This window comes from Odocoileus virginianus, chromosome 33, assembly GCF_023699985.2.
Source record: "Odocoileus virginianus isolate 20LAN1187 ecotype Illinois chromosome 33, Ovbor_1.2, whole genome shotgun sequence".
Lineage (NCBI taxonomy): Eukaryota > Metazoa > Chordata > Mammalia > Artiodactyla > Cervidae > Odocoileus > Odocoileus virginianus.
Genome location: NC_069706.1, coordinates 6396050 through 6421890, shown reverse-complemented (window position 1 = coordinate 6421890; position 25841 = coordinate 6396050). Strand labels below are relative to the sequence as shown.

The window sequence follows — 25841 nt, the reverse complement described above, 5'->3', positions numbered from 1 at the left end:
ATCCTCTGATTTGGACTTGGCCGGGACTCAGCTATAAATCAGCATTTGCAAAGATGGCTATTCTGGGGGAATGGTGAAAGACAGGGAAGCCTGGCGTGCTGCAGTCCATGGGGTCGCAAAGAGTCGGACATGACTTACCAACTGAACAACATCATTTCCTCCCTGACCCTGTGCCAGGATAAAGCTGGGGATTTCTTTTTTAAAATTGATATAACCTTACATATTTCATAAGGAGAGTACTAGAAGCCCAAGTTCACCACAACCATCACCACCACCAACATCATCAATAATGAGAGAATTTCGGAAGAAGATGCAAGCTTCCAGGCCAAAAGTCACTAGACATGAGTTTGGGCAAATCATTGGACCTATCACACCATACTGTCTTCATTTGTAAAATCAGGGTAGCACTGTCTTCAGGGGTCAGTGGACACAGAGCAGTGGAAGCTGATGTAACTTGCACAGTCCCCTGTATAAGGAATTTACAGAGAAGGGCACTGGATATACTTGAAATGGTATAATTCATGCTATGAAGAGAACTGCCTTACTCAAGTCAGCTTTTCACACTTAGAGTTAAGACTTTTTGGTTCTACAGTCTAATGCTGAAAGTTCCCATTGGGCCAGGAGAGCAAGGATGCCTGTTCTGGACTGTCAGACCTGCCACTTGCCTGATGTGTGGTTTAGACACATTCACCTCTTTGGTCTCAGGGTCCTCACCTGTGAATGATAAGCTTGCAATTTACAAAGTGCTGCTGTAAGCCCGTTCCATAGATTGTTTTGTTTATTCCATGCATGTGTGTGTTAAGTTGCATCAGTCGTGTCTGTGTCTGATTCTTCGCAACCCTACGGACCTTAGCCCTCCAGGCTCCTCTGTCCATGGGATTCTCCAGGCAAGTATACTAGAATGGATTGCCATGCCCGTCTGCAGGGGATCTTCCCAACCCAGGGATCGTACCCTCATCTCTTATGTTTCCTGTATTGGCAGGTGGAATCTTTACCACTAGAACCACCTGGGAAGCCCTATTTATTCCACATAACAGTATCAAAAGGCAGGTAGTCTTTCTCATTGTGAATTATGGAGGAGAAGCCTAAGGCACAGAGCTTTGGGTTAAGTTACCCTTGACTGCAGGGCTTCATAGAGGCGCAGACGAATCTGCCTACAATGCAGGAGATGCAGGTTCGATCCCTGGGTTGGGAAGATCCCTTGGAGAAGGGCATGGCAAGCTACTCCAGTATTCTTGCCTGGAAGACCCCATGGAGAGAGAAGCCTGATGGGCTCTAGTCCATGGGGGTCACAGAGGCGGACACGACTTAGCTGAGCACGTAGGCCCCCTTGACTCCAGCTGGCAAAGGACCAAATCAGGATTCAAACTCAGAACACCTGTGTACACACTCCATATTTTAAAACCTTTTGTATGTATTACCAATTTGACAGCAGTGTTAAGATAACTAAATGAGATAGGATTAAGATGTTATGAAGACGGACCTCCTTGGTGGCTGAGTGGTAAGAATCCACCTGCCCATGCAGGAAACACGTGTTTGATCCCTGGTCGAGGAAGATTCCACATATTGCAAAGCAACTAAGCCTGTGTGCCACAACTACTGAGCCTGCGCTCCAGTGCTGGGAACGGCAACTACTGAAGCCCGGGCACCCTACAGCCTGTGCGCTGCCAACCAGAGAAGCCACCGCAATGAGAAGCCTGTCTGACTCTTTGCGACCCCATGGACTGTAGCCCACAAGGCTCCTCTGCACACGGGATTCTCCAGGCAAGAAAACTAGAGTGGGTTGCCATTTCCTTCTCCAGGGGATCTTCCCATCCCGGGGATCAAACCAGCATCTCCTGCATTGCAGGCAGATTGTTTTTCACTGTGCTCCCTGGGAAGCACTTGAGAAACATCAACTCTGCCACTTACTATGATGATTTTTTTTTCGTCTTCTTCCTACAAGCCTCCCTCACTGTTGTCTGGATAATTAGCTTTGCATGGGTGCGTGCATGTGTGCTAAGTCGCTTCAGTCATGTCCGACTCTTTGCGAGCCCCTGGACCATAGCCCGCCAGGCTCCTCTGTCCATGGGGTTCTCCAGGCAAGAATACTGAAGTAGGTTGCCATGCCCTCCTCCAGGGGATCTGTCCCGCCCAGGGATTGAACCCACGTCTCCTGCATTGGCAGGCGGATTCTTTACCATCAGTGCCACCTGGGAAGCCAGTAAACAGCTGTACTAAAAACTTAATAGATGTTAGTAGCTGTTTTCATTTGAAACATAAGGTTGTTTTTTGGTTGTTGTTTTGTTTTCAACCAAAGACTGAGGTTTCCATGGTGGGGAAATAGCTCAGCTTAGTTCTGTTTCTTTCTCAGACATCTGGAGTTGGTTCCACTGACTTCTTGGGAAAGATGGGTGAGGAAGAGGAATCATGTGACCCAGCTATTCGGGTCCCCTGCAGGGCGCCGCCTGGCCTACCCGTGGCGACAAAGCCTGCTGCTTACCTGGGCAGCTGCACCGCCCGCCCCGGTGAGCACAAGAGCGGCCGTGGACATGACAAATCCACTCTCCCAGGAAACACACAGAGGCCAAAGAATCAGAACACCAACTCATGTGGACCTTTTCAGACTAAGCTTTTATTTTTTTGATATTACAAACCAGTTTTCTTTATTCACAAACCACTGTAAGTGATATAAACACTAATTTCTAAAGACAGATATACACATTTTCTGGGTTTGCAGATTGCGTGAGGTGTGTGTTAAGTCACTATATGCCACACATGATAGTAATCTTTTTTTTTTCCATAATTCATAATAGCAATAGTTATTTAGATAAATGAAAACATTCCAAATAAATACCATTTAAAAAAATCCAAAATGTCTGTTTACATCTCTGACATACATTTTAAAATGACTTATTGGCCTCTTGGAGGAGTGCCTGACAAAAGAGTCTGTAACATCAGTTGGCACCCACTTGCTCTAAATGATTTTATTAAAACTACATACAGTCATGGGGGAAAGTACAGCTCATCAATGAAAATCAAAACTGCAAATTAATTTTACTTGAACCAACACAGTAAGAATTCTATGTTTGTGATTCCAAATACAGTGCAAATTCTGGATTTTGAAATCTGAGACACATGGGAGACTTTGCTTGATTCTCCCAAACCCCCTGTTCCTTCTACCTCACCCCACTTTGGGGTCGGATGCCTTAGCATCTTAATACGTCCTTTCCCTCAAAAACATCAACCAGGCACCCATTGTCGTAACACCTTCTTCCACGTGGGGGAAGATGAGAATGTCTCAGGGATGCTATCAAGCACCCTCTCCCCTCTTCCCTCCCCCACTGGTGAAAAGAATAGTTTTCTCTGCTTTTGGCTGCTAAGCAGCAGTTTTCCCCCGTTTCTCTCTCTTTTTTTTTTTTGTTTTTTGTTTTTTTGCAAGATCACGGTGATCTTAGATAGCGAAGCTACAGAAACTCGGTTTTCAAATCTTGTGAAACTTTATTGATGGTTTAATATCCAACTGATCTTACTGCATGCACATTGGATGACAAGAGAAAAGCTGGATCACAAACACTTTTTTTTTTAAAGTTTTGTCTGGTTTTGTCTTAAAGCAGAGTTGTTACAGCGGATTGGCAGGTTCACAGCAGTGAGTTGAGAGCTTTACTAAAGTGCGTGCCATAAGAAGGCCTGCACCGCACACATGGAAATTGTTAACTATGGCAGCAAAACTACTGGGGACGACTTGCTGCAGGATATATATATATATTTTTTATTTAAATACAAAAACAGGAAGATCCGTGACAGATACCCCAACTGAGATTAACTTTGTAAACAGAACAACATGAAAGGACTTCGAACAGAAGAAGTATACAGACAAACTGCAATTTTTCGGATGCGTCATTTTGGCCCTGCTTCCGAGGTGGGGGGGAGGGGGTTGTTCTTTAGGGGATGTTGAGGGTGGACCTACTTTTTTTGCTTCCTTTTGACAAGTGTCCTGGGCCTTGGAGACAAAAAAAGAAAACTAAAGATATTGATTTGAGAGAATCCTTGGGGATCGGGAAAAAAATGAGGGCGGGCTCTCACGGACTGAAAAATTGCAGGTTGCTTACACAACACAGTCATGTTTCAAAAAGTACCAAGCAGATGAAAATACCATGATTATCTCTACCCAATGATTGCAATACTTGTAAAATGCTTCTATAAATCCGAATATGATTATCATGTAATTCCATAAAAATTATACGTCTTGTCTGTAACAGTTGTTCTACGAGGCTAAAACTAAAGCTTCGAAAGACTGTTTCTAGAACTTAACAACGCCACTGCACAGATGTAAATTTTATACATTTTTTTTTCACTGGTACAAAGAATTTAAGTTTTTATTACTTTCTTTTTTTTGGAAAAAAAGAAAAAAATAGAAACAGTGCTTTTTATCACCTTTTTATTAATGTTATTTTTTTCCCTCCCATAATATAAAAGTCAGCAATGATATCAATAATTTATTATACTGGAAGAAATATAAAAAGAATGCTTGCAGATGGCCTAACTAGCAGTCTTTTGCCTAAATAACTAGTGGCTGGTTAAGAAGCTGAATACTGCCGGGTGGAATGGTTGTAAAGGGTGGGTTTGCACAGCTGCATTCAGCTTGGATGCACAAGTATTTCTAGAAGCATCCTCTTAACAACCTAACCTTTGGCTTGAACTGACAGTGAGTAACTTAGAACCGTTGCTATATGGACGTTGGTGCAGTGGGTCGTTTAGATTCATCAGTTACTTTTTTTTTCCCTTTCAGCCAAACCCCAGTCCCCAACCCCCTAGGTCCCTCCCACCCTTCCCGTTTCATAAAATAAAATAATGTGGATGCAGAAAAGAACATGACTCCTGTAGTCACTTACACTCTTCCCCAACAGCTGATAACCCCAGTAGCTTAATATTCAGCATATATAATTCATTTACAGAATACAGCACTCTGGATATGGCCCTATACCAGTGTTTAGTCATAGCTAGCATCTCTCTAGATCAACCACAAAGAAAAACTGCCTACAGCCAGCAACCAAACTACAGAACCTTCAGAAATGAAAGACCCACAATATTAAAATACACAGAACAAAATATCTGAGGTATAAGATAAAAAATGTAATTTTTTTTCCTCTTTTTAATTTAATTTTTTTTTTAGATGCTAAAATGATGCACTACTGCATGTATTGCAATACCCAGGCCTCGGAAAGCTTCCTTTTTCCCCACATTGGAAGGTTGTTTTTTTTTTTTTTTTAATGGTTTTTGTCATTTAGTATGGAGCAAAACGGTTGTATCCCCCTCGGTATATACTAGCCTGCAATGAAGAAAGAACGAGACCCACATCGTCAGCATGGCTCCTAGTCTTGGCATCAGTCAAGGGTGCAAAAGCATTCTGAAACAAAGCAATTTAAGGGGTGTGTTTTTTACATTTTCCTTTTGCAACACGTGGATCATCAAAAAAGACTACTATGTGAAAAAATAGACACTCGGAAACAACCAATATGGAGGCGTCCCCTACCCATCCCGGGCACACTTTTTTGAGATTTGAAGATAGGGCCAAGCCTGACCTCTCCCCACCCCGCAGTCGCTCCTTACAACGAAAAATCCCTGTAGAACCACATTCGGGCGGCCAGTCCTGGGATCTATAAAGGACTCTGAAACAAATGGACCACTGAAAGATTGATGCTGTCTCTTATTGTTGGCTTGTTTGAGTCACTAACAATACTGTGCGTCAAGGATGCAAAAGCATTCTGAAACAAAGCAATTTAAGGGGTGTGTTTTTTACGTTTTCCTTTTGCAACACGTGGATCATCAAAAGAAAAGACTACTATTTGAAAAACTAGACACTCAGAAACAACCAATATGGAGGCATCCCCTACCCATCCTGGGTCCACTTTTTAGAGAATTGAAGATAGGACCAATCCTGACCTCCTCCCCCCATCGCTCCTTATAACAAACATTCCCTTAGAACCAAATTGGGGCGGCCAGCCCTGGGAGCTGAAAAGGACTCTGAAACAAATGGACCGCTGAAAGATTGATGCTGTCTCTTAGGGTTGGCCCGTCTGAGTCACTGATACAATGCACTCTGTTGGGAAAGGCTCTGTCTACACTCAAGATGTTGCAGCAGAAAACTTATTGAATGTTGTCATTCAACCCTCTGGGCCAACACTTTCCCCCAGTGGACTGGGTGTTGAAGTGGAGTGGCTGAATGCAAAAGCGGGACGAACGTGTAAGTCCACTTTTTACTTGACTCGGCTGAACAATCTGTATGGAAGGTGCCCTTGAGAGGGGAGTTGTGCAGATGAATTACTGGATGTCACTGAGCTTGTGCAAAAAATGATAGGTTTCCCAATCATGGTGGAATGTCTACCGCCAAGCTCCAGGGAATTGCCTAGCCGTGGTTTTAGACGGCACTTAACTATCTCCTTTTGTGAAAAGTTTTGGCGATGCCAATGAACGCCTCTGGGGCTTTATCTTTAAGAGAAGAACTGATCGTCTTGATCTCAAGCAGAAATCTGCATGCCAAAAAGCTCTGTAATGATTGCATACGCTCTCAGGTGATGGGCACGTCTTACTGTACGCTTTTAGTGCATAGAAGTTTGAACGAGTACAGGCAAATTCACCATCCCCCCCCTTTCACCTCCCAGTGTTGCCCTCCCCCCAAACCCCTCCCAAAACAAAAACCCAGCCCCCCCACCCACAAAAAAAAAAAAAAGAAAAAAAAGAAAAGACAACTCCCAAACTGCTTCCTTCTAATTCCTCATGTACTAGGCACACACACAAAGCGTGCCTCTCTCTCTATTTTCTTTCCTGGGCGACTATGACTTTAAACATGAATTGTAATAGGGGAGGAGAGGCAGGCAGATTCTCAGCTGCCTGACAGCAGTGGCCTGGAACTGTGCAGCTTAGCTCCTCTGAGGTCTGTGGTGGGGCTGGAACCTTGGGGCTATGTGAATGAGCGGCAAGGGAGGGAGGGAAAAAAAAAGAAAACAAAAAGTTCTGCATTGACACTGCATTCCGTTAGTGATGGATTTCATTATCAACATGACTAATTATTCCATTAAGGTAAGTGCTTGGCTAGGTGAGACTTGCAAAATGAGAAATATAATAACTTACATGCACGACATTGCCAAGAAATTAAGACATTTATCAAGTTTACTGGGAGGATTAATGTGGCATTTTTTTTAGCTGCTGTTAGCACAAGAGACAAATTCAATTAAGGGAAAGTGAGAGGACGTCAGCCGTCAACCCATCCTGAGAGCCCAGCTGGGGAAAAGGGCGGATGGGGGCCAGGGGAGGGGGGCAAGGAAGAAGCCAGGAAGAAGAGGAAGTGGTACTCACCATGGCACCAACGCCGTAGGTGGGGGCTGGAGCAAGTGTGTGGTGGTAGGGGTCGGTAGCATAAACTCGTCCGTAACTAGAAGGAAGACAGAGCGGAAGATTGAGCCATAATATGTGATTACGAAGTAACAATAACAACCGTAAAACAGAAAATACCAAGACAATGTGGAGGGGCCCTATCCATCTTGAGAAATGAGAAACACATTCCAATCGGCCACGTAACATGAGAAAAGTCCATCCTATACAACACATTCCTGTGTCCACTTAACACTGCTGGAGATCAAAGCATGTGGGGTGTGCATGTGTTTCCTCTCTCTCATACAACACTTTCTACACTCCCACTGGGTTGGAAGCAGGCAACAGCTTGAAAGAGTGGTTTTAAGAAAGCCAGGAACCACAGAGGACCCATTATAATCAAGACAGATTGTCCTCTTTTCCTAACAGAGTTGTCACCAATCAAGTGAGACAGGGTGGGCCAAAAAGGACCCAGTCTTTACAGTTAGGGTCCAACATGTCAGAATGGGAAAGAACAGATGTATTCAAACAGAAGCATCCTTGAAGGCTTTGTGGGACCTCCTTCCCCCTCAAGAATTAGAGCCTGATGTGATTTTTGAGTCTATCACCCCAGAACTTCTATCTCATCAATCTCTAGCCAGGTTCTGGGAAGGGATACAGATTAAACAATATTTCTTTTCTTTTAAATAGTTTTTTTTTTTTTTAAATATGGACCATTTTTAAAGTCTTTATTGAATCTGTTACAATATTGCTTTTGTATTTTGTTTTTTGGCCAGGAGGCATGTGGGATCTTAACTCCGTGACCAGGAGTGGAACCTGCATTGGAAGGCAAAGTCTTAACCACTGGACCGCCAGGAAGTCCCTTGAACAATACTTCGTGGTGACATTTCTTTATATCAGGATTTTTTCCTCCTCTCTCTACCATCCTCCTTCCACTGCCCTGACTTTAGAATAAAGTCAGGCTTTAGAATAAAACTGTAAAAGAGATGGACACCGAACGCATCAGATGCCTCAAAGTGTCTGGAACTGAACAAGGCAGTACATCAGATATCAGAGCTCAGAGAGACGGGGTCATTTGCTCAAGGTCACAGAGCTAGACAGAGTCAGAGCTGATCCTTGAATCTCTCAGGGCAACTCTCATGCTCTCCATGGTTCCAGGTGCCCTTCCTTGAACGACCTGCTGGATATCTTGTTAGAGTTTGAATGCCGTTGTTTCGGTAATGATCACAGCTGAGATGCAGGCGAGGTTAGGTGAGGGTCTCTGGAAGCAAAGTCTGAAATGGAGATTCTTCCACCCCTGATTTGTCGGGGGTGGTGCATTTAAGAGGAGGGAGAGGGCAAGCAGCTCAGAGAAAGGGAAAATAGAGAAACAAGGGTGTATCAGTTCTGAGCTGAAAACTAACTTCTCCCTAATCCTGAGTTGCACCCCAAAGTTGATCCCAGCTGGAGGCAAGTGAGTTGGCTTTTTAATGCTCTTGTTAGTTAAGCATTAGCTGTAGACTTCCTAGAAGGGCAGAGGATAAACTTCCTAGTTGCAGTGGTTCTTTGGGAGAGGGTAAGTCTCTGCAGAAAGAGGCAGTTGGGTACCATTAGCGACCAACATTCACAGTGGCTAGCAGAGGGGTAAACCAGCCACTAGATGGGGTAGGTGTGAATTATCAATGGCTTTTGAGTCTTGAACATTCCTTTAAAGAAGGAAGGAACAAGGCAGGAGGAAGAAGTCATTGGTCTATGCTATCAACCTTGGGTCGAATTTGCATCAACTTTATTCTTCTCCTTCCCTGTCTTTCCCTACTTGCCTTCTAAACTTCCTTCTCATAGTTGATGGATAAGAATGCACTGGATGGATCTCACATCATGAAGCCTGAGAAGGAAGAACCAGGGGAAAAACTTTCTAACTCTCAGGCTCTGAGTTAGACTCCAGATGGAAAAAAAAAAAAAAAAAAATTATACTAAGCTCCTGATTCTGGGAAAGATTGAGGCAGGAGGAGGAGGGGACGACAGAGAATGAGATGGCTGGATGGCATCATCAAATCAATGGACAGGAGTTTGAGCAAACTCTGGGAGATAGTGACGGACAGGGAAGCCTGGCGTGCTGCAGTCCATGGGATCGCAAGGAGTCAGACACAACCTAGAGACTGGACAACAAAATTCTAAGCTCTCATTGAACATGCTTTACTCCCAAGCTCTCTGCTCATTTCAAAGGTCACTGAGCTCAAATCATCTACACAAGTCTTCTGCCTGATCTTCAAAAGCGTCAACATTCAGCACTCTCCCGATCCCCAAAAATGAACAGGTGTTTCTTTTCTGAGATGAATCTCTCAGTGAAACTAACAAATAGGCAAGCCCTTCTTGCTTTCATTCCTTGGGACATCCTTTGTGACTTTGACTCATCGAAACTGCCTTTAATCAAAGATTCCCCCCTCTCCCAGGGAGGAAAAAAAAAAACAAAAAGCAGATGTATGTCCAAGACAGAGTGTATTAAAGCAAGAAGAATGATGACTTTTTGAAATAAATCTTTTATTCATGGAAGTTACTCATGAAACTGGGGAGTTTACCCCTAATTAGAAGCAGCTACTAATAGGGAGAAAAGAACATGATGGATGACTTTGGTGTTGATTTTCATTTCATGAGAAAATAAAGTCTGTCATGGATCTGGAGGGGGAAAAAAAACGTAATAGGATTATTTTTAATGTATTTTCAACTGGCAAAGCTGGTTATAGGAACTGGCTATAAATTGCAAAAGTGAACTAAAAATTCTTGGATATTTACTAAATGATGCCACAGCATGGTATTCCTCCAAAACAAGCAGTGAGGATGCTAATTCAGAGCAATGATTAGTAGTTGTTGTTTTTTTTTTAAATTTGGGGACTGATTTTGCTGTGGCAAAAATGTCCCATTTTGAACAGATAGCAGAGTGGTGGTCTGAATGTGAAAAGGTAACCCCTCACTTTCCCTTTCACATCCTTTAATGGTCATTCTTATCTATCGAACCTCCATAGAAAAATCAAGCTAACAGTTTGGCAGTGTTCCCTTCCAGGGCAGAAGAGAAAGACAGCAGCACCGAACTGGTCCTCATAAATGAGCAAGCTCCTTTTTGCTCCTCGGGGTGACCTCTACCTTCAGAATCCGATGGTTTTATTATGATTAATAAATTTCATCTCCACAGAGGAAAAGGGACCATGTCAGCTCAAACTGAAAGCAAGGAGGCTTCTTTACAAATGCTAATCTCGAAACATGCCCTTCTGTGACACCGCCGTTTGGACACAAGGTTATCAGGAAGATGTGGACTGGAGCCCCAGGGACGCTGCGGGGACGTTGGCCACACCGGTGACCTCCGGTCCTCAGAGCTGCTCGGCGGAGCCCAGAGGAAGAGGGGCGGTTCCCGGGGACCTCGGTGGGAAGGATGGGGAATGCCCGGTGAACACTGTGTGGGGACTGACCCGCGCCTGGCGTCACCCTGCGGACCAGCCATCCCTGCCAAAGTGGACAGGTATACAATCGGGCCCCAGTGTTCGCTGTGGCCCACAGCCCACTGGTCAGAAATTACGGATGAAATCTGAAACGTGTCCATGTCACTCACGCTAGCACCACCCTGACATAAACCACCAGTATTTCATCAGAACCAAATCAGAAACAGTCATTTATATCTATATCTGTCTATCTGTCATCTGTCTGTCTATTTATCATCTATCACTTTTCTGTCTATCTATCATCTATCATTTATCACTCTGTCTCTAACATCTATCAATCATCTGTCTCTCCATCATCTGTGTACCTCTATCATCTATCAATTATCTATCAATTGTCTATCTATTGCTCTATCATCTATCTGTCTAGCTGCCTATTATCTATCTTTCCATCTATCTAAATATAAACCTGTATCAACCTAATTATACCTAATGCCCTTGCTTAAAATCCTTCAATGATTTCCCACTTACCCTAGAATAAAATCCAACTTTCCCAAGTCACCCCTACCCTGCTCTCTCCCCCATCTTGCCTCCCCCACCCCTTGCTCATCAGGACTCCCAGGACACGGGCGAGCTTGTTCTCCCCTTGGGACCCTGGCTGTGCTCATCTTCCATCTGAGCTGCTCCCTTTCATCCTTGACCTCTCAGCTCAAACGTCAGCTTCCCAATGCTGCCTGCCTCCCTGACTGCTCTTTCTTAAGCGCACTTTCCAACCACATCCCCATCCTTCACGTCATGGAGCAGATCTCCATTCATTCTGGTGACTTACTTCCCGACCTGACTGTGTATCTGTGCCCCTTCTGGAATGCCAGCCCGCCCCAGGGGCTGGGCGGCGTCTCTCTTTCTTCCTCCTCTCTCTCCATTGTCTAGCACAGCGCTAACTACGGCCAGGTGAACGAGGAAGCAAGCCAACGCCACTTGTTGAGTGAAGGAGGGGTAAGGAGAGACGAGAGGCCTGGGAAGACCCTGGTATCCACCATAAGCTTTCTGTCAATAGCCACCATCCTAGGAGCTATGCTTTCTGAAGATTCTACATCACCTGCTCCCAAAGACAATCAGAACACTTCAAGATGCGCAGAAGAAAAGTTCCTTGAGTCTCAGAATACACAGTGTGTTATTTCCCATCACCCCTGAGTGCTCACAGAGGCCAGGATGTCGCTAAGTTCATCACTCCCCTCTCCAGGGCATCTTTCCGACCCAGGGATCGAACCAGGGTCTGCTGCATTGCAGGCAGATTCTTCACTGTCTGAACCATCAGGAAAGTCCAAGTTCATCAAAGGGAAAAAAACAAAGTGAAAAAAGATAACTGCTCTGCTGTCTAGTTTGCTGCAGCTTACGGCCATCATGATCCCTCCTCTGTTTTTGACCTTTGCAACAAGAAAACCAGGAGGCTGACCTGCCCCGCGGAGGACAAAAGCTTGGAGCCAGAAGATCCAGGTTCAAGTTCTCCCTATGCAGCATCCTTGATCAGTGATGCAGGGAACTCTCTCTGAACCTCATCATCCTTGTTTGTAAAATGATTCTGCTCTGTCTGAGCTCTGCCTAATTCACAGATAAAGCACATGAAAGGAAACCAGGGGCATTTAAAAGCCATCTACAGAGAGGGGAGATTATGATAGAAGGGTTCTTCTACAGAATTTCATAAGCCGACCTCTCACTCCTGCCAAGACGTTTGGTCTGCAGGGGCACCCGAAGGATCAGGATCGCGTGTAGTTCTAGCAATCAACTCACAGATGCTTTGGGAAGTGAAGCTCTGTCTCGTTTATGAGTTACACACGTACTTTCAATGGCTATATTTGAACTTGATATGCTGGAGTCAAATGAATACATCAGTTGCCTGTTGGATGGGAAATATGAACGCATGTTTGTGAAAGAGCTTTGTCAACTCGACAGAGAAATGTAAACACTACTTATTATTAACATCTTCTAAATCCAGCTGCAACAAGCTGGGTGTGAATGAAATACAGTAGGGCCATGTGGGTACCGTGCTCCTGGGTTCTAACAGTCAAGTGGTTTTCTTATAGGGGCATAGGAAGAACACTGTCATTAACTTCATTCCACAGAGTTAACTTGGTATATTTGAATTCACAGTCTCTATGCTCCCCAGAACTTTTATTCTTATTTCAGCATCACCTCCCCACGCCTCCTGTCCCAAAGATAGCTGCGGGGTGGGGGCGGGGGGTGGGGAGGGGGGGTGGTCCCTGGGGGCAGAAAGATGAATAAAATAGGCTCATCCTCCGATGAGGCTCCCAATGTAGTGTAGGTCTCCTAGATGGTCCCAGCACAGCAAGAAGGTACCAACACTCAAGTCCCCACCATGATGAGAAGCGCTACAGAGTATGCATTCAAACTAAGATCCCTGATGAGGGGTCAAAATCCCAGAATCTGCAATGCCGTTGGAGCTACAGCGCCTTCATAGTCATAATCAGATCTAAGATAGAGTCTGGAAGGTATTTGGGAACTTAATACTCACCAGCCACACACCTCCCACAGAGTGTTCAAGGAGGGCCCTACACGCGGCCCCACGGTCCTCACGGCCTGCTATTTGAAAGCAATGGTTTAGCCAGCAAATGCTCCCCTTCCCGCTCCTGGGGTCTCAGGCCTCAGTGCTCAGTTGGCATTGGTGAAGGCACTCACTAAGGAATATTCCTCTGTGACGACTGCAGCTTTCTCCTGGTCTCATCTAGGCAATGACTTCTATAATTGTAGACCATGTGGGTGATCAGGACTTTCCCAAAAGCCTCCTGAGACATGCAAGTCAGAAAGCAGAGTCACTCCCATAACTCAAAACCTCCAAGAAAGATAGAGTAGCGGTGGAAGGCATTCTCCAAGAGGAGCCACAGAGTTACCCCAACCTGACACTGACATTTCTGAACTCCCCTGCGGCTCACTTCCTTAGCTTGGATTTGAAACGATTATCTTCGCAGATGGCCTTTTTCAGTCTCATGATTCTTTTCCTCCAAAGTAGGAGGGATGGACTTCCCCGGTGGTCTAGCGGTTAAGAACCCGCCTGCCGGGCACGGGACATGGGTTCAAGTCCATGGGTTTGAGACCCAAGACTCCACATGCCACGGGGCACCTTCTGAAGTCCAGGCACCTAGAGCCAGAGCTCCACAACAAGAAAAGTCACCACGATGAGAAGCCCATGCATCGCGATAGGGAAAGCCTGTGCAGCAACGAAGACCCAGTGCATCCAAAGAAATAATTAAGTTTGTTTTAAAAGACAGAGAATTCCAGCCCCTGCCCTCTCTCTGTTCCACGTGGGGTTCCTCCAGTAAAACCCCTGGAATACCTGTATCAGAACGACTCCCAAACTGAGTTGTCCGTCTGAAGCCATGGGTACAATAACCTCTAAGCCCCATGCAAGCAGATCAATGGTTTTAAGAGGTTGACTAACAGGATGAGAGGGAGACAGATTCTGGGCCTGTGCCTCAGATAAGTCCCGCTACAGCACATATAGACATAGACACACACACACACACACACACACACACACACACACACACATACAGAGTCAGAGGCAAAATTAAAACATCAAGTCAAAACACATTGGAAGGAATGATGCTGAAGCCGAAGTTCCACTACTTTGGCCACTTGATGCAAAGAGCTGGCCCACTGGAAAAGACCCTGATGCTGGGGAAGATTGAGGGCAGGAGGAGAAGGGGACGACAGAGGACGAGATGGTTGGATGGCATCACTAGCCATGAGTTTGAGCAGACTCTGGGAGATAGCGAAGGACAGGGCAGCCTGGCGTGCTGCAGTCCATGGGGCTGCAGAGTTGGACACGACAGTGCGTGAACAATGCAACACACTAGTGATGTCCAGGTTGACTGTAGAAATATTTTAATTCCAGGTGAGCATCCTTGCTGCTAAGAGACCCATTCCTGGGGCACACATACTCTTTCAAGATTCATTTAAGCAAAATGAATGAAAATGTGGCTCTCTGATAGAAATACGGTAAGATCCACAAAGACAAGCTACATAGGACATTGTAAGTTTCCCAGTAGCCACATTAAGAAAAATAAATGGAAAATAGGTGTCATTTATTTTTATATTTTAATTTGATCCAACAGACCAAAAATAGTATCATTTCAATGTGTCACTGACATAAAGATAATGCGTGACATACTTTCCATTATGTTCATACTAGGTTGTTGAAATCTACTGTGTATCATACGCTGAGAGCTCACGTCCACATGGACCAAGCATGTTCCAAAGGGCTCCACGGCCACGTGGTAATCGGTCACCATGTTGCAGAGAACGACTCCAGAAAAATCCACAGAATGTTCTCCTCATGAAAGACAAAAGATTCCTGACCGATCAACTCAGTGTTTCCTGGAGTGTGAGCTGAGGTCTCCTCTGTGAGAATGGTCTGGGGAAACACCTAAGAACTTTGATTGTCAGGCTCCCTCTCCAGATCTAGGAACCGGAATTTCTGGGGCAGGGAGAAGGCAAGATGGAGTGGAATCTGTATTTTTATTTTTTCAGTTTTAGTACTTTTCAATTGAAGTATAGTTGATTTACAATGTTGTGTTAATTTCTTCTGTACAGCAAAAGGATTCAGCTACAGATATATACACATTTTTAAATATTCTTTTCCATTATGCAGGTAAGTTCATCTGTACCATTTTTTCTAGATGCCACATATAAGTGATATTACATGATGTTTGTTTTTCTCTTTTTGACTTACTTCACTAGCAGAAATAGGGACACAGATGTAGAGAACAAACTTAAGAATACCAAGGAAGGAAGGAAGGGGTGGGATGAACTGGGAGACTGGGAATAACACATACACTCTCTATGTATAAAATAGATAACTAAGAAGGACCTACTGTACAGCTCAGGGAACTCTCCTCAATATGTATAAAGACCTAAATGGCAAGAAAATCTAAAAAAGAGGGGATATATGTATAACTAATTCACTGTGCAGTATAGCGGAAACTACAACATTGTAAAGCAACTCTACTCCAATAAAAATTTTAAAAATAAATAAATAAAAATTTATTTATTCATTTCCATTATGGCTTATCATAGGATATAAGTCTCCACGCGGTACAGTAGGACCTTGTTGTTTATGAATTTGTAATAAATGCTGCAGGTGATCATCACCCACTCTGACATTTGATACCTGCTGTTGTATATTTTTTTTAAAAAAATCTGCCCTGATTAACCCTCCCTTACTCAGGCTAATTCAGAGCTCTCTAGACATGGTTAATGTTCATAAGTAAACCGATAAAGACATTTCATTTTTAGGAGGTATTATGATTGCACGTCACAGGCTTTGAACATTGTCTGGTCCATTGTAAGCGCTCAGTCAACACTGGGAGGATCCTCACTAAGTCCCTTTCGCTGTATGTTCCCTTAGCACCCTGCGGGTCCCCTATTAGAACACATACCACACCTTCCTGGAAACAGACCAATTAACTACCGATCGATTTGCTGCATGACAACTTTGCTGAATAATCAAATCACAGAAATGGAAAGGAGAGACCATTAGATGAAATCTGCTGAAGGATCAATTAAAGGAGTGGTCAATTTAGAAACTTCTTCTAAATAGTACCTGAAGTCTTAGTGCGGCTGCCTGGGTGTGCAAGCGTGTGTGTGTGTTCAGGTTAGTGGGGAATAAAAAGATGGAAGGGGGTAGCGATACTCCCCATTGTGGCCCCAAACTTGACAAATAATGTCTCTAATAAAAGTGGACAGCAACCCACCGCCCCAAGGAGACTGGTTTCAGCAGTGTTTGCAGGTGTGTTTGGTCCAGGCTTCCTCCCAGGCCCCACGTGTCTGTATCGAGTGCTCATAAAGGACCGAGAGTCTGTCCCTGGGCTGGCTTCCCAACCAACATGATGGTACCTGGCACGGTAGAAGGGGTGAAACTTGCTGCCAGATGGAGACCCAGCCTCACTTGCATCCCAGAGATACACAAACGTGCACATGCTCCCCCGGGCAGGGGGCAACTGGTAACCAGAACAACGAGCTCAAGTTGTCTGGTACCTTCCAGGGCACAGTTTATCTTGTTTGTTGATTTTTAGCCACTGCTTTTCAGCAAAGGAAAGACTTGTGGAGAATCGCCCTAAAATACCCTTGGCTGGTGTCACCCTCTGTCCCCCTGGATGTACAGAATTTTCTCTTTGCCACTCAGTTCTGCCCCCCTAGACCTGGGCCCCACATGTCGTACGCTCAGCACACACGAGCTGTATGAAGGAGTCGGGGCCAAGGCAAATAAACTCCCACTGGACCATCTGTTTAGGGAATCATTTAGTACCCTGGTGGTGGTGATCAGTCGCTTCAGTTGTGTCATAATAATCTATTGTTTAATGATATTATATTTTAATCTATCTACCCATTGCATTGTTGGGTACTCAGGTTGATAGCAATTTTTTCAAAAATATTAAAGAAAATAAATATCCTTGTATATACCTAGTATATAATTGTTTTAAAGAAAACAATTAATAAATAGCTAATCCTACTACATGCATTTTCAGTCACTCAGTTGTGTCCGACTCTTTGCAATCCCATGGACTGTAACCCACCAGGCTCCTCCACCCATGGGATTCTCCAGGCAAGAATACTGAAGTGGATTGCCATTTCCTTCTTTAGAGGATCTTCCCAACCCAGGGATCCAACCCATGTCTCCAGTGTCTCCTGCATTGCAGGAGGATTCCTTACCCTCTGAGCCACCTGGGTCCCTCCAAATTTGAACAACTACGCCCACTCCCCAACTCACAAATACTAGTTAGAAAACTTCTAGAAAGAAGCAAGACAACACAACTGAAGAACGCAGAATTCCATCTGGAAGTGAAGGTCAAGTTTCCAAGGTCAAGATGAAAAGGAGCACTTGGGGGCAGTGCAGTTCAGTGGAGAGAACAGTGGCATCAGATAGACTCCTGTGTAACCATGGTAACCATGGCCAAGTTACCAAACCTCATATTGTTCTTTTGAAATTTGCAAATAATGGTGATAGTAACCTCTACCTCACTGAGATACTGTAATGAATTATATACACATCTATATATACATACATATATATATATATGTATACTCGTGTATATAATGTGTCATACTTGCTAGTACATGGACTCTGCACAATAAATGACAGCAAGTTATGACTATAACCTGGGGAATTCAACAAAGTTTATCTGAAGGTGAAAGTGAAGTCTTGTCCGGACTCTTTGCGATGCTATGGGCTGTAGCCGGCCAGGCTCCTTTGTCCATGGTCTTTCCAGGCAAGAATACTGGAGTGGGTTGCCATTTTCTTCTCCAGGGGATCTTCCCGACCCAGGGATCGAACACGTGTCTCCCGCATAGCGGGCAGACTTTACCCTCTGAGCCACCAGGAATGCTTATCTGGGGGACAGTTATTTACTGTAGGGATGAAGGGCTTGTCTTCTCTGCTCTCAAAAGGTCTTAACTCCTCAATGAAATGACCGATACACCCTGGGAGGAAGAGGGAAGGTGTGGGCATTTAACACAAACTGGTCCTTGAACGTCTCTCTAATCTGCTGGTACATTCTGTTTGTTCTCTTGTCAAAATACAGCACAAGAAACCAGTTTTCAGCTCTTCCACAGCCATCATCCTAAACCAAGTCAGCATCACCCCTCCTTGGGTTGCTTCAAGACTCTGTATTTTTCTCTCTGGCTATATTGCAAATCCAAAAACTAGTCCAACTCATCACTAAAAAAAAAAAAAAGTCAGACCACCATCGACCCTCCAATGTCTTCCAATCACACTTAAAATCTCAAATGATTTCCGTAACCTCCAAGTCCTAATTTGTTTGGACCCCTGGCTGTCCTCCTGATGTAATCTCTGAAAATTTCCCTGTCCTCACACTCTATAGCCGCGCCGAGCCTCAACATTTCACGCATGTGTCGACCACAGCGCCTCCGGACTTGCTACTGCTGCAGCCTGAGATGCTTCCGGTTCCATGGTTACTCACCTGGCTCACACCCTGGCTCGACTCAGGCCCCAGCTCAAGTGTCACCCTCTCAGAGAGGCCATCTCTGATCAGTGAATATAAAGGAGCATCACGACTTACTTTCTACCCTACCCTTGGTTTTTGATTCATTATAGCTATTGCATAACTCCACAAGCGTGCGTGCTAAGACGCTTCAGTTGTGTCTGACTCTTTGCGACCCTGTGGACTATAGTCTGCCAGACTCCTCTGTTCATGGGATTCTCCAGGCAAGAATACTGGAGTGGGTTGCCATGCTCTCCTCCTGGGGATCTTCCCGACCCAGGGATTGAACCAGCGTCTCTTAGGACTCCTGCATTGGCGGGCAGGTTCTTTACCACTAGCGCCACCAGGAAGCCCGTAACTTGGCATGCAAGTACACTGTATGCTCATTCATAGGGTCTGCTGCAAGACTCCCTTTCTTCTGCTTTGGTCACACTGCGATCCACAAAGCAGTCCAATTTATCATAAAAAAAGAAGTCAGACCACAGATGACCCTCCAATATCATCCTATCACTTGAGGTCTGGTCTGCACTAGGATGGAGGTTCTTGGAAGGAAAGCCTGCTCTGGACTTATTTAAAGTGATGTATGGAACAGTTGGCATCTGGTCCCATCACTTCATGGGAAATAGATGGGGAGACAGTGGAAACAGTGTCAGACTTCATTTTTTGGGGCTCCAAAATCACTGCAGATGGTGACTGCAGCCATGAAATTAAAAGACTCCTTGGAAGGAAAGTTATGACCAACCTAGATAGCATATTAAAAAGCAGAGACATTAGTTTGCCAACAAAGGTCTATCTGGTCAAGGCTATGGTTTTTCCAGTGGTCATGTATGGATGTGAGAGTTGGACTGTGAAGAAAGCTGAGCACCGGAAAATTGATGCTTTTGAACTGTGGTGTTGGAGAAGACCCTTGAGAGTCCCTTGGACTGCAAGGAGATCCAGTCAGTCCATCCTAAAGAAGATCAGTCCTGGGTGTTCATTGGAAGGACTGATGCTGAAGCTGAAACTCCAATACTTTGGCCACTTCATGCGAAGAGTTGACTCATTGGAAAAGACCCTGATGCTTGGAGGGATTGGGGGCAGGAGGAGAAGGGGACGACAGAGGATGAGATGGCTGGATGGCATCACCGACTCGATGGGCATGAGTTTGAGTAAACTCTGGGAGTTTGTGATGGATAGGGAGGCCTGGCGTGCTGCGATTCATGGGGTCGCAAATAGTCAGACATGACTGAGCGACTGAACTGAACCGATGGAACAGTGATGACCCAACATGTACAAATTAACTGATGTGAACTTCCAGCAGTTCTATCAAAATAAGTCACGTGCTTTTCAACCTCTGTTTTTGTATAAGACTCACATTATGCTACAGCTACAACCCCTGACAGTCTTAAAAAAGTTCCAATGAACCCCAGCAACAGGGAGGACTTGGATGGAAGAAGAGGGAAAATCACCTTGCCCTTTTTTCCACCTTTTGCAGAATCCAGCTCATCAAAGGTTCCTGATGTTACAGAATAAGAAAGCCATGGATGTGTTCAAGGTGGATGAGACAGCCACGTAAATACATGTCTTTCAGGAACAAAATTAAGAAGAAAACAACCAATACCACTGACAACAAAAATACATTCCCATGTGAGTACAATCTCATAAACAACACATGCATGTGTGTACCAAAGAAGAATTAATATTTGACATTTTGGCTCTACCAAAATAACTTGGGTCTCTCTATCAAAGACCCAAGGAAGCATCTTCACTTTTCCTTTGGGAACAGAAAGAAAAACTCTTCAGAGTTCCTGTTGCTCCTATTGGATGATCTGTATTTCACCACCTCTGCCCCAAGCCAAGGATAAAACGGTCTGGCCATCTCTGCCCCCATAGGCAGCCACATAAAATAATGCATACTCATAAGAAATTCAGGTATCAAATTGATCAGGCCCTCCAAACAGATTTTAAGCATTTTATCAATCATCTTTCCCCCCATTTAAATAGGATAAGTTGCCTCTTGGGGTCAAATACTGAAATCCAGGGGACATGAGGATTCAACAGACCCCACCCTAAGGAGTGTGGGCGCCGAAGAATTGCTGCTTTCAAACTGTGGTGTTGGAGAAGACTCTTGAGAGTCCCTTGGACAGAAAGGAGATTAGACCAGTCTATCCTAAAGGAAATCAACCCTGAATATTCATTGGAAGGACTGATGCTGAAGCTGAAGATCCAATATTTTGGCCACCTGATGCAAAGAGCTGATTCATTGGAAAAGATCATGATGATGGGAAAGACTGAGGGCAGGAGGAGAAGGGGGCAATAGAGGATGAAATGGTTGGATGGCATCACCGACTTAATGGACATGAATTTGACCAAACTCCAGGAGATAGTGAAAGACAGGGAAGCCTGGTGTGCTGCAATCCACAGGGTCACAAAGAGTCAGACATGACAGCAGCTGAACAACAAGGAGTGTTGTTCTATATAGAGAGGGGAGAACTCCAGACAGTTGGGTTGCTTAGGGTGTGGGTGCCCTGGGTTTTTTCCAGCCTGTGAGCAAGACTTCATTGAAACTATGAGTCACAACCTTTGTTGACTGCACAGTTCTGATTTTTCATTTTCATTCTGTGAGGAGAGTGATCTGGCTAGAAGATAATTCACATTTGATGGATATGGGTGTCTCCTTTTTCACGCTTGATTCAAAATTCAGAGTTCAAATTGAACCTTATGAAGCATACAACATATTATTAATATGGCCATCAAAGCCACAGGGATATCTCTCTCAATTTGAAATTTGATCAATAGCAATTCATTAAGAATTTACGGAGCAGCCATCCTAAATTAGACAAGGTAGGCGAAAACACTCTCTCGACTCGGGCAAACTTTCATTATCTGCAGATTCTCCTCGACGTATTGTATGCAGACCGCTTGCTTACAAGGCAGGGTTTGTTAAGTCACAGGGCAAAATCGATATTACCTCTTAGGTGGTAACTTCGCAGTGTTCGACTTATGATGTCAAAATAGAGCCTAAGACACCCTGGAACATGCACTCAGGCTCACGGGGAGGATGGAGGCTCTGGATGACCAGCCCAGCCACAAAGGATGCTCAGTAACATTTCAAGCCAACATTCCTCCCCACCCCAAGCTGATTTCCCCTTCAGTCGCACGCTCCATTCTCTCTGTCGGTTCTGCAAAGGTTAAGTGACTCTTTTCCCAGAGTCACCCCCACCCCCACCTCCAGCAACAGGACTCCCCACCTTCTATCATTAGGCATTAGTGAATTCACCATCTCTCACAAGGAGAAATAGAGATGTTTGGGGCTAGGGGTTAGAAGGGAAAGAGCAGGGTTTTCTAGGAAGGTTGCGAGCTAGCGCTTTAACATATGAACATGCATATCTCAGGCTCTCCCAGGGGAAGACTGTAACCCATTAAAAATATTGAGACTGAAACTATCAATAAAATCAGGGAGGGCTGGGCACCTGTTTCTAGTTCTCCCTGCTCCCCTGATGTCTTTCTCTCCAAAGACCCTATGCAGGGGGTGAAGTGCTACAAACATGCCTTTGTTCACCATTCTATTGATAACACGTGATTGGTGACAGATGAATGTCTATATGTTGGGCTCTGTTTAATGTATGCTTTTGAAGGTCAAGGCACACTCAATGACATGGGGATGAGCTGTCATTTCCTCCCTTCTTGGCTAAAAGCAACACATTGGTTAAGATCTCCTAGTCATTGTTTGGGTCACAGTTTAGGCTTAAAAGCAAAATAAATAAGTAAATAAAAGAATTCTGTTTTTAGTTAAGGCAACTCACCTATCTTGACATTTAATCAAGTAATTCCATACTAATGAAAGTCCAAACACAACTGTTCTGAACCACATCAAAGCAAAAAGACAGGCATTATTTTGATGGACACACCATGCAACTGGGCAATTTCCACCTGCCAATTGACTGATTTTAAAAACAGAAGACTCTGTCTCTCTCATGCCCTCCTACTTGTAATATGTGTTAAAAGAAAGGAAATAGATCTTTAACTAATGGAATGAAGATCTTCTTATAAGACAGAGATTATCATATTCCCCAGTGCCTCCAGCTTTATAGATTCAGTCTTTTAGGGCCTATAATATATAACAGTCATTTCATAAAGATCCCAAATAATCCCATAGAAACCCATGTGAACCCAGACATAATACGTCCCAAAACATAGAAGTCCCATGTCTGTGTGCCTAAAATCTCCCCTATTCAGTATTTTAATGTTAAGAGCACTGATTATACTGTAATATTTTATTGTGGCTTCATTCAATATAGTCTTACTTTTCTGGATCATGTATTATTAAAACTGGAAATAAAACATCCAAGTTAGCAAAATGCCTACTGTCTTTTTAGACAGCAGAGCCTAAAAGCTCCAGCTATACTCCAAAGATATGACTTTTTTTTAAAAAACTCAACTTTCTAGCGTGACCGACTGCAGCATGTGAAGGGAATAAAAGAAAACAAAGGATACTGAGGGTCAGATGGATGCACCAAGAAGTAGCAATGTTTGTTACCTGCAGAGGTGTTACAAGAAATTTCATCTGCTGCAACGAAGACGAACTGATTTCTGGAAGAGAAGATAAAATTCACAATACTGCTCGCTCAGGGGGAAATGCGCTCTCTGCCAATTGGTTCGATGTAGTCAGATGAGGTAAGGGAAGGGTGCTGAGTTTGAATGGATGTTGCAAGGAAATGTGTTGCTATCGTGGGCTTGGAGAGTTTAGGAAGATCATGAAACAGGCATGCGAGGGAACCCTTCCACAAAATCATGGTGATGTCAGAACATGGACCATGTATAGCTGTTGCACAAGATATTAATACTATGTGTTACTAACATGTTATCATGCCAGGGTGGGTTTCTAAGGCTTAGGGTTTTTCAAACTGAGCTTCTATGGATTTCTTACACTCAAAGGAGACTATGCTAAAAAAAAAAAAAAAAATAGCCTATTAGAAAAAGAGCATACTGCAACTAGCTAGGAAAATCATACAATTCCAGACTTTATTACTATTATAATATAATATTAAAATTTTTTAAAGGAAAGAAAAAGCAATGCCATCATTTCTGAAGAGAACGTTAAATGGTATCATGTTATGGATAATAATTTTCTCACCAAATGAGGCTCGCTACATAAAGAAGGTAAGAGAACTCATCAATTGAAATAAACCCTGTCTTGCCAAATTATTTTTAACGATGCAGTATTAAAAAAGAAAATAAAAGTGGAAAACGCTATTTCACTTTGATTTAATAAATCCAGAAAGATGATAAAAGTCTCTTAAGATGTTTCCAACTGTGGCATTTCCACAAGGCAATGTATTCTAATCCAGAGGTACTGTCTGTTTCTCCAGAAATAAGAACATCTGTGTCAGGCAGATTACAAAAATGTCCCAATGAGATCAGCAAGGCTCTTAAATGCCTCAGAGGTAGGAGTACTGAGGCTTCTAATTCTCATTTCTTAGAGTCTTCTGTGCATGGGAATCATTGAGAACCAAGATAAATGCATTTTAGTTTGATTGGTCTAGTGACTGAGCATCCCTTAAAACATCTTAAGAAAGTTTTTCTGTTGCAAAAGGTAACTCCCTGGAATATACATAGAGCTACCACTTGGAAATTCACTAGAATCTAACATTCAGCTGAAGAGTCTCATCATTGCCATGCCAATGAAATCTTAACAAAACTCATACATGGTCTGAGGACAGCATTTTTTTCATTTCTCACCCACCATAATAAAAGTCATAACTAAGTTCATTTATTACCTCTCTTAAAACAAAGTCAGTGTCGTTGACTATCTTTCAGCTCTGACACAAACTTTTCAGGCCCCATCATTACCTGGCATCAAATTTTCAAGGTTTGAGGAGCAGTAAACTTAATATCCCTGAAAATGAAGATGCTTGAGTTGAATATCTGTTTTGACTTGCTCACCTTGGACTGACTCTAGAGGCATAAGACACGAATAGCTCAAATTACAAATATATTATTGGGTGGACAAAACAAGCACTTTGGAAGGACCTCTGTTTCTAGCACATCCATAAGAAGAAGCTACAGTAACCAAGAAAGGTCATCTGGTTTATCCAAAGAGACAAGCTCTTTGGAACAGCTATTCACTTATCTACGAGGCAGGGCCTCATTCATGAGGTGGCTCCATCGCATCCCTACTCACTCATCCTAAAGACAGTACTACCTTGAATGTCTCCTCTGAATTTTCCCTAAGGGACTGTCAAGCATGCTAAACTCCAGGAAAACCATGAGAGGCAAACAACAGAAATAAAAAAGGAAAATCTGATCTAATGAAGAGAGACCCTTTGTAAAAAATATAGCCTGATTATAAAGAAATTTGACCCTTTTTTTGAATTGTACCAGATTTTTAGGAAATGTGATGATTGTCTTTCATAGCCCTCTTTTTTTGACATGATATATTTTCTCTTTAAAAAAACTGCTATCCTTTTTCCATATTCTTCTTTTTCTTATTCTTTTATTTTTTTTAAAAAAACTAATGTTTGGCTTTTTCAGTGCCTTTGATTCCTGAGTAAATTTCCAAACACAGGCAACTACTCCTGTTGATGACTCATTGTCTTCAAAAGAGTTGCCTCAGATGACCTCGGACTATCAAATCAAGCCAAAGTTCAGAGTTATCATCAACAGTGATATTTTAAGGAATGTGCCATGGATTCTGCAGCAATGCCAAAAAAAAGATATATAAACATATATCTAAAAAGCAGTAGCCATTCAGATGTATTAATTCTGTATTGACTTTTATTTTTTTAATCTACACAAGCAATCCCCCTACATCCCAGGAAGTCTATCCTAACGTCTCAGAAAAGTGTGTTTTTACAGAGCTTATTAATTCCCTGGGGTCAGCCTGTGTGATCACTTCTCCCTCTAAACTGCACTTTCTTTCATCAATTGATTATGAGTACAGTTAATAGAAAATGCCTGGCAAATAAGAGCCTGGCAAGGGGTACCCCACCTATCAGGTCAACAGAGGAATTTGAGGAGAAGAAGGGGCAGGTTTCATTGTGGTGTCTATGTCCCTTCTGCTGCTGTGGTTTAGTCGCTA

At 43.6% G+C, this 25841-nt stretch overlaps 1 protein-coding gene across 32 annotated transcripts in view; it reads right to left on the bottom strand.

Moving 5' to 3' along the window:
- Positions 1–5212: 5212 nt before the first annotated feature.
- RBFOX1 (RNA binding fox-1 homolog 1) overlaps positions 5213–25841 on the bottom strand; it is a 2345672-nt gene continuing 2325043 nt past the window's right edge. For 9 of the 32 annotated variants that reach the window (XM_070460577.1, XM_070460566.1, XM_070460567.1 and 6 more), the window contains 2 exons: positions 7339–7414; positions 5213–5389 (listed from right to left, as the gene is read on the bottom strand). In XM_070460577.1, the coding sequence (XP_070316678.1) occupies positions 5267–5389; positions 7339–7414 (199 nt within the window). In that variant the 3' untranslated portion in view covers positions 5213–5266. Of the gene's footprint in view, positions 5748–6707; positions 6944–7338; positions 7415–23300; positions 23354–25841 lie in introns of those variants that run through there. The other 23 variants (XM_070460565.1, XM_070460576.1, XM_070460579.1 and 20 more) reach the window with 10 other exon arrangements.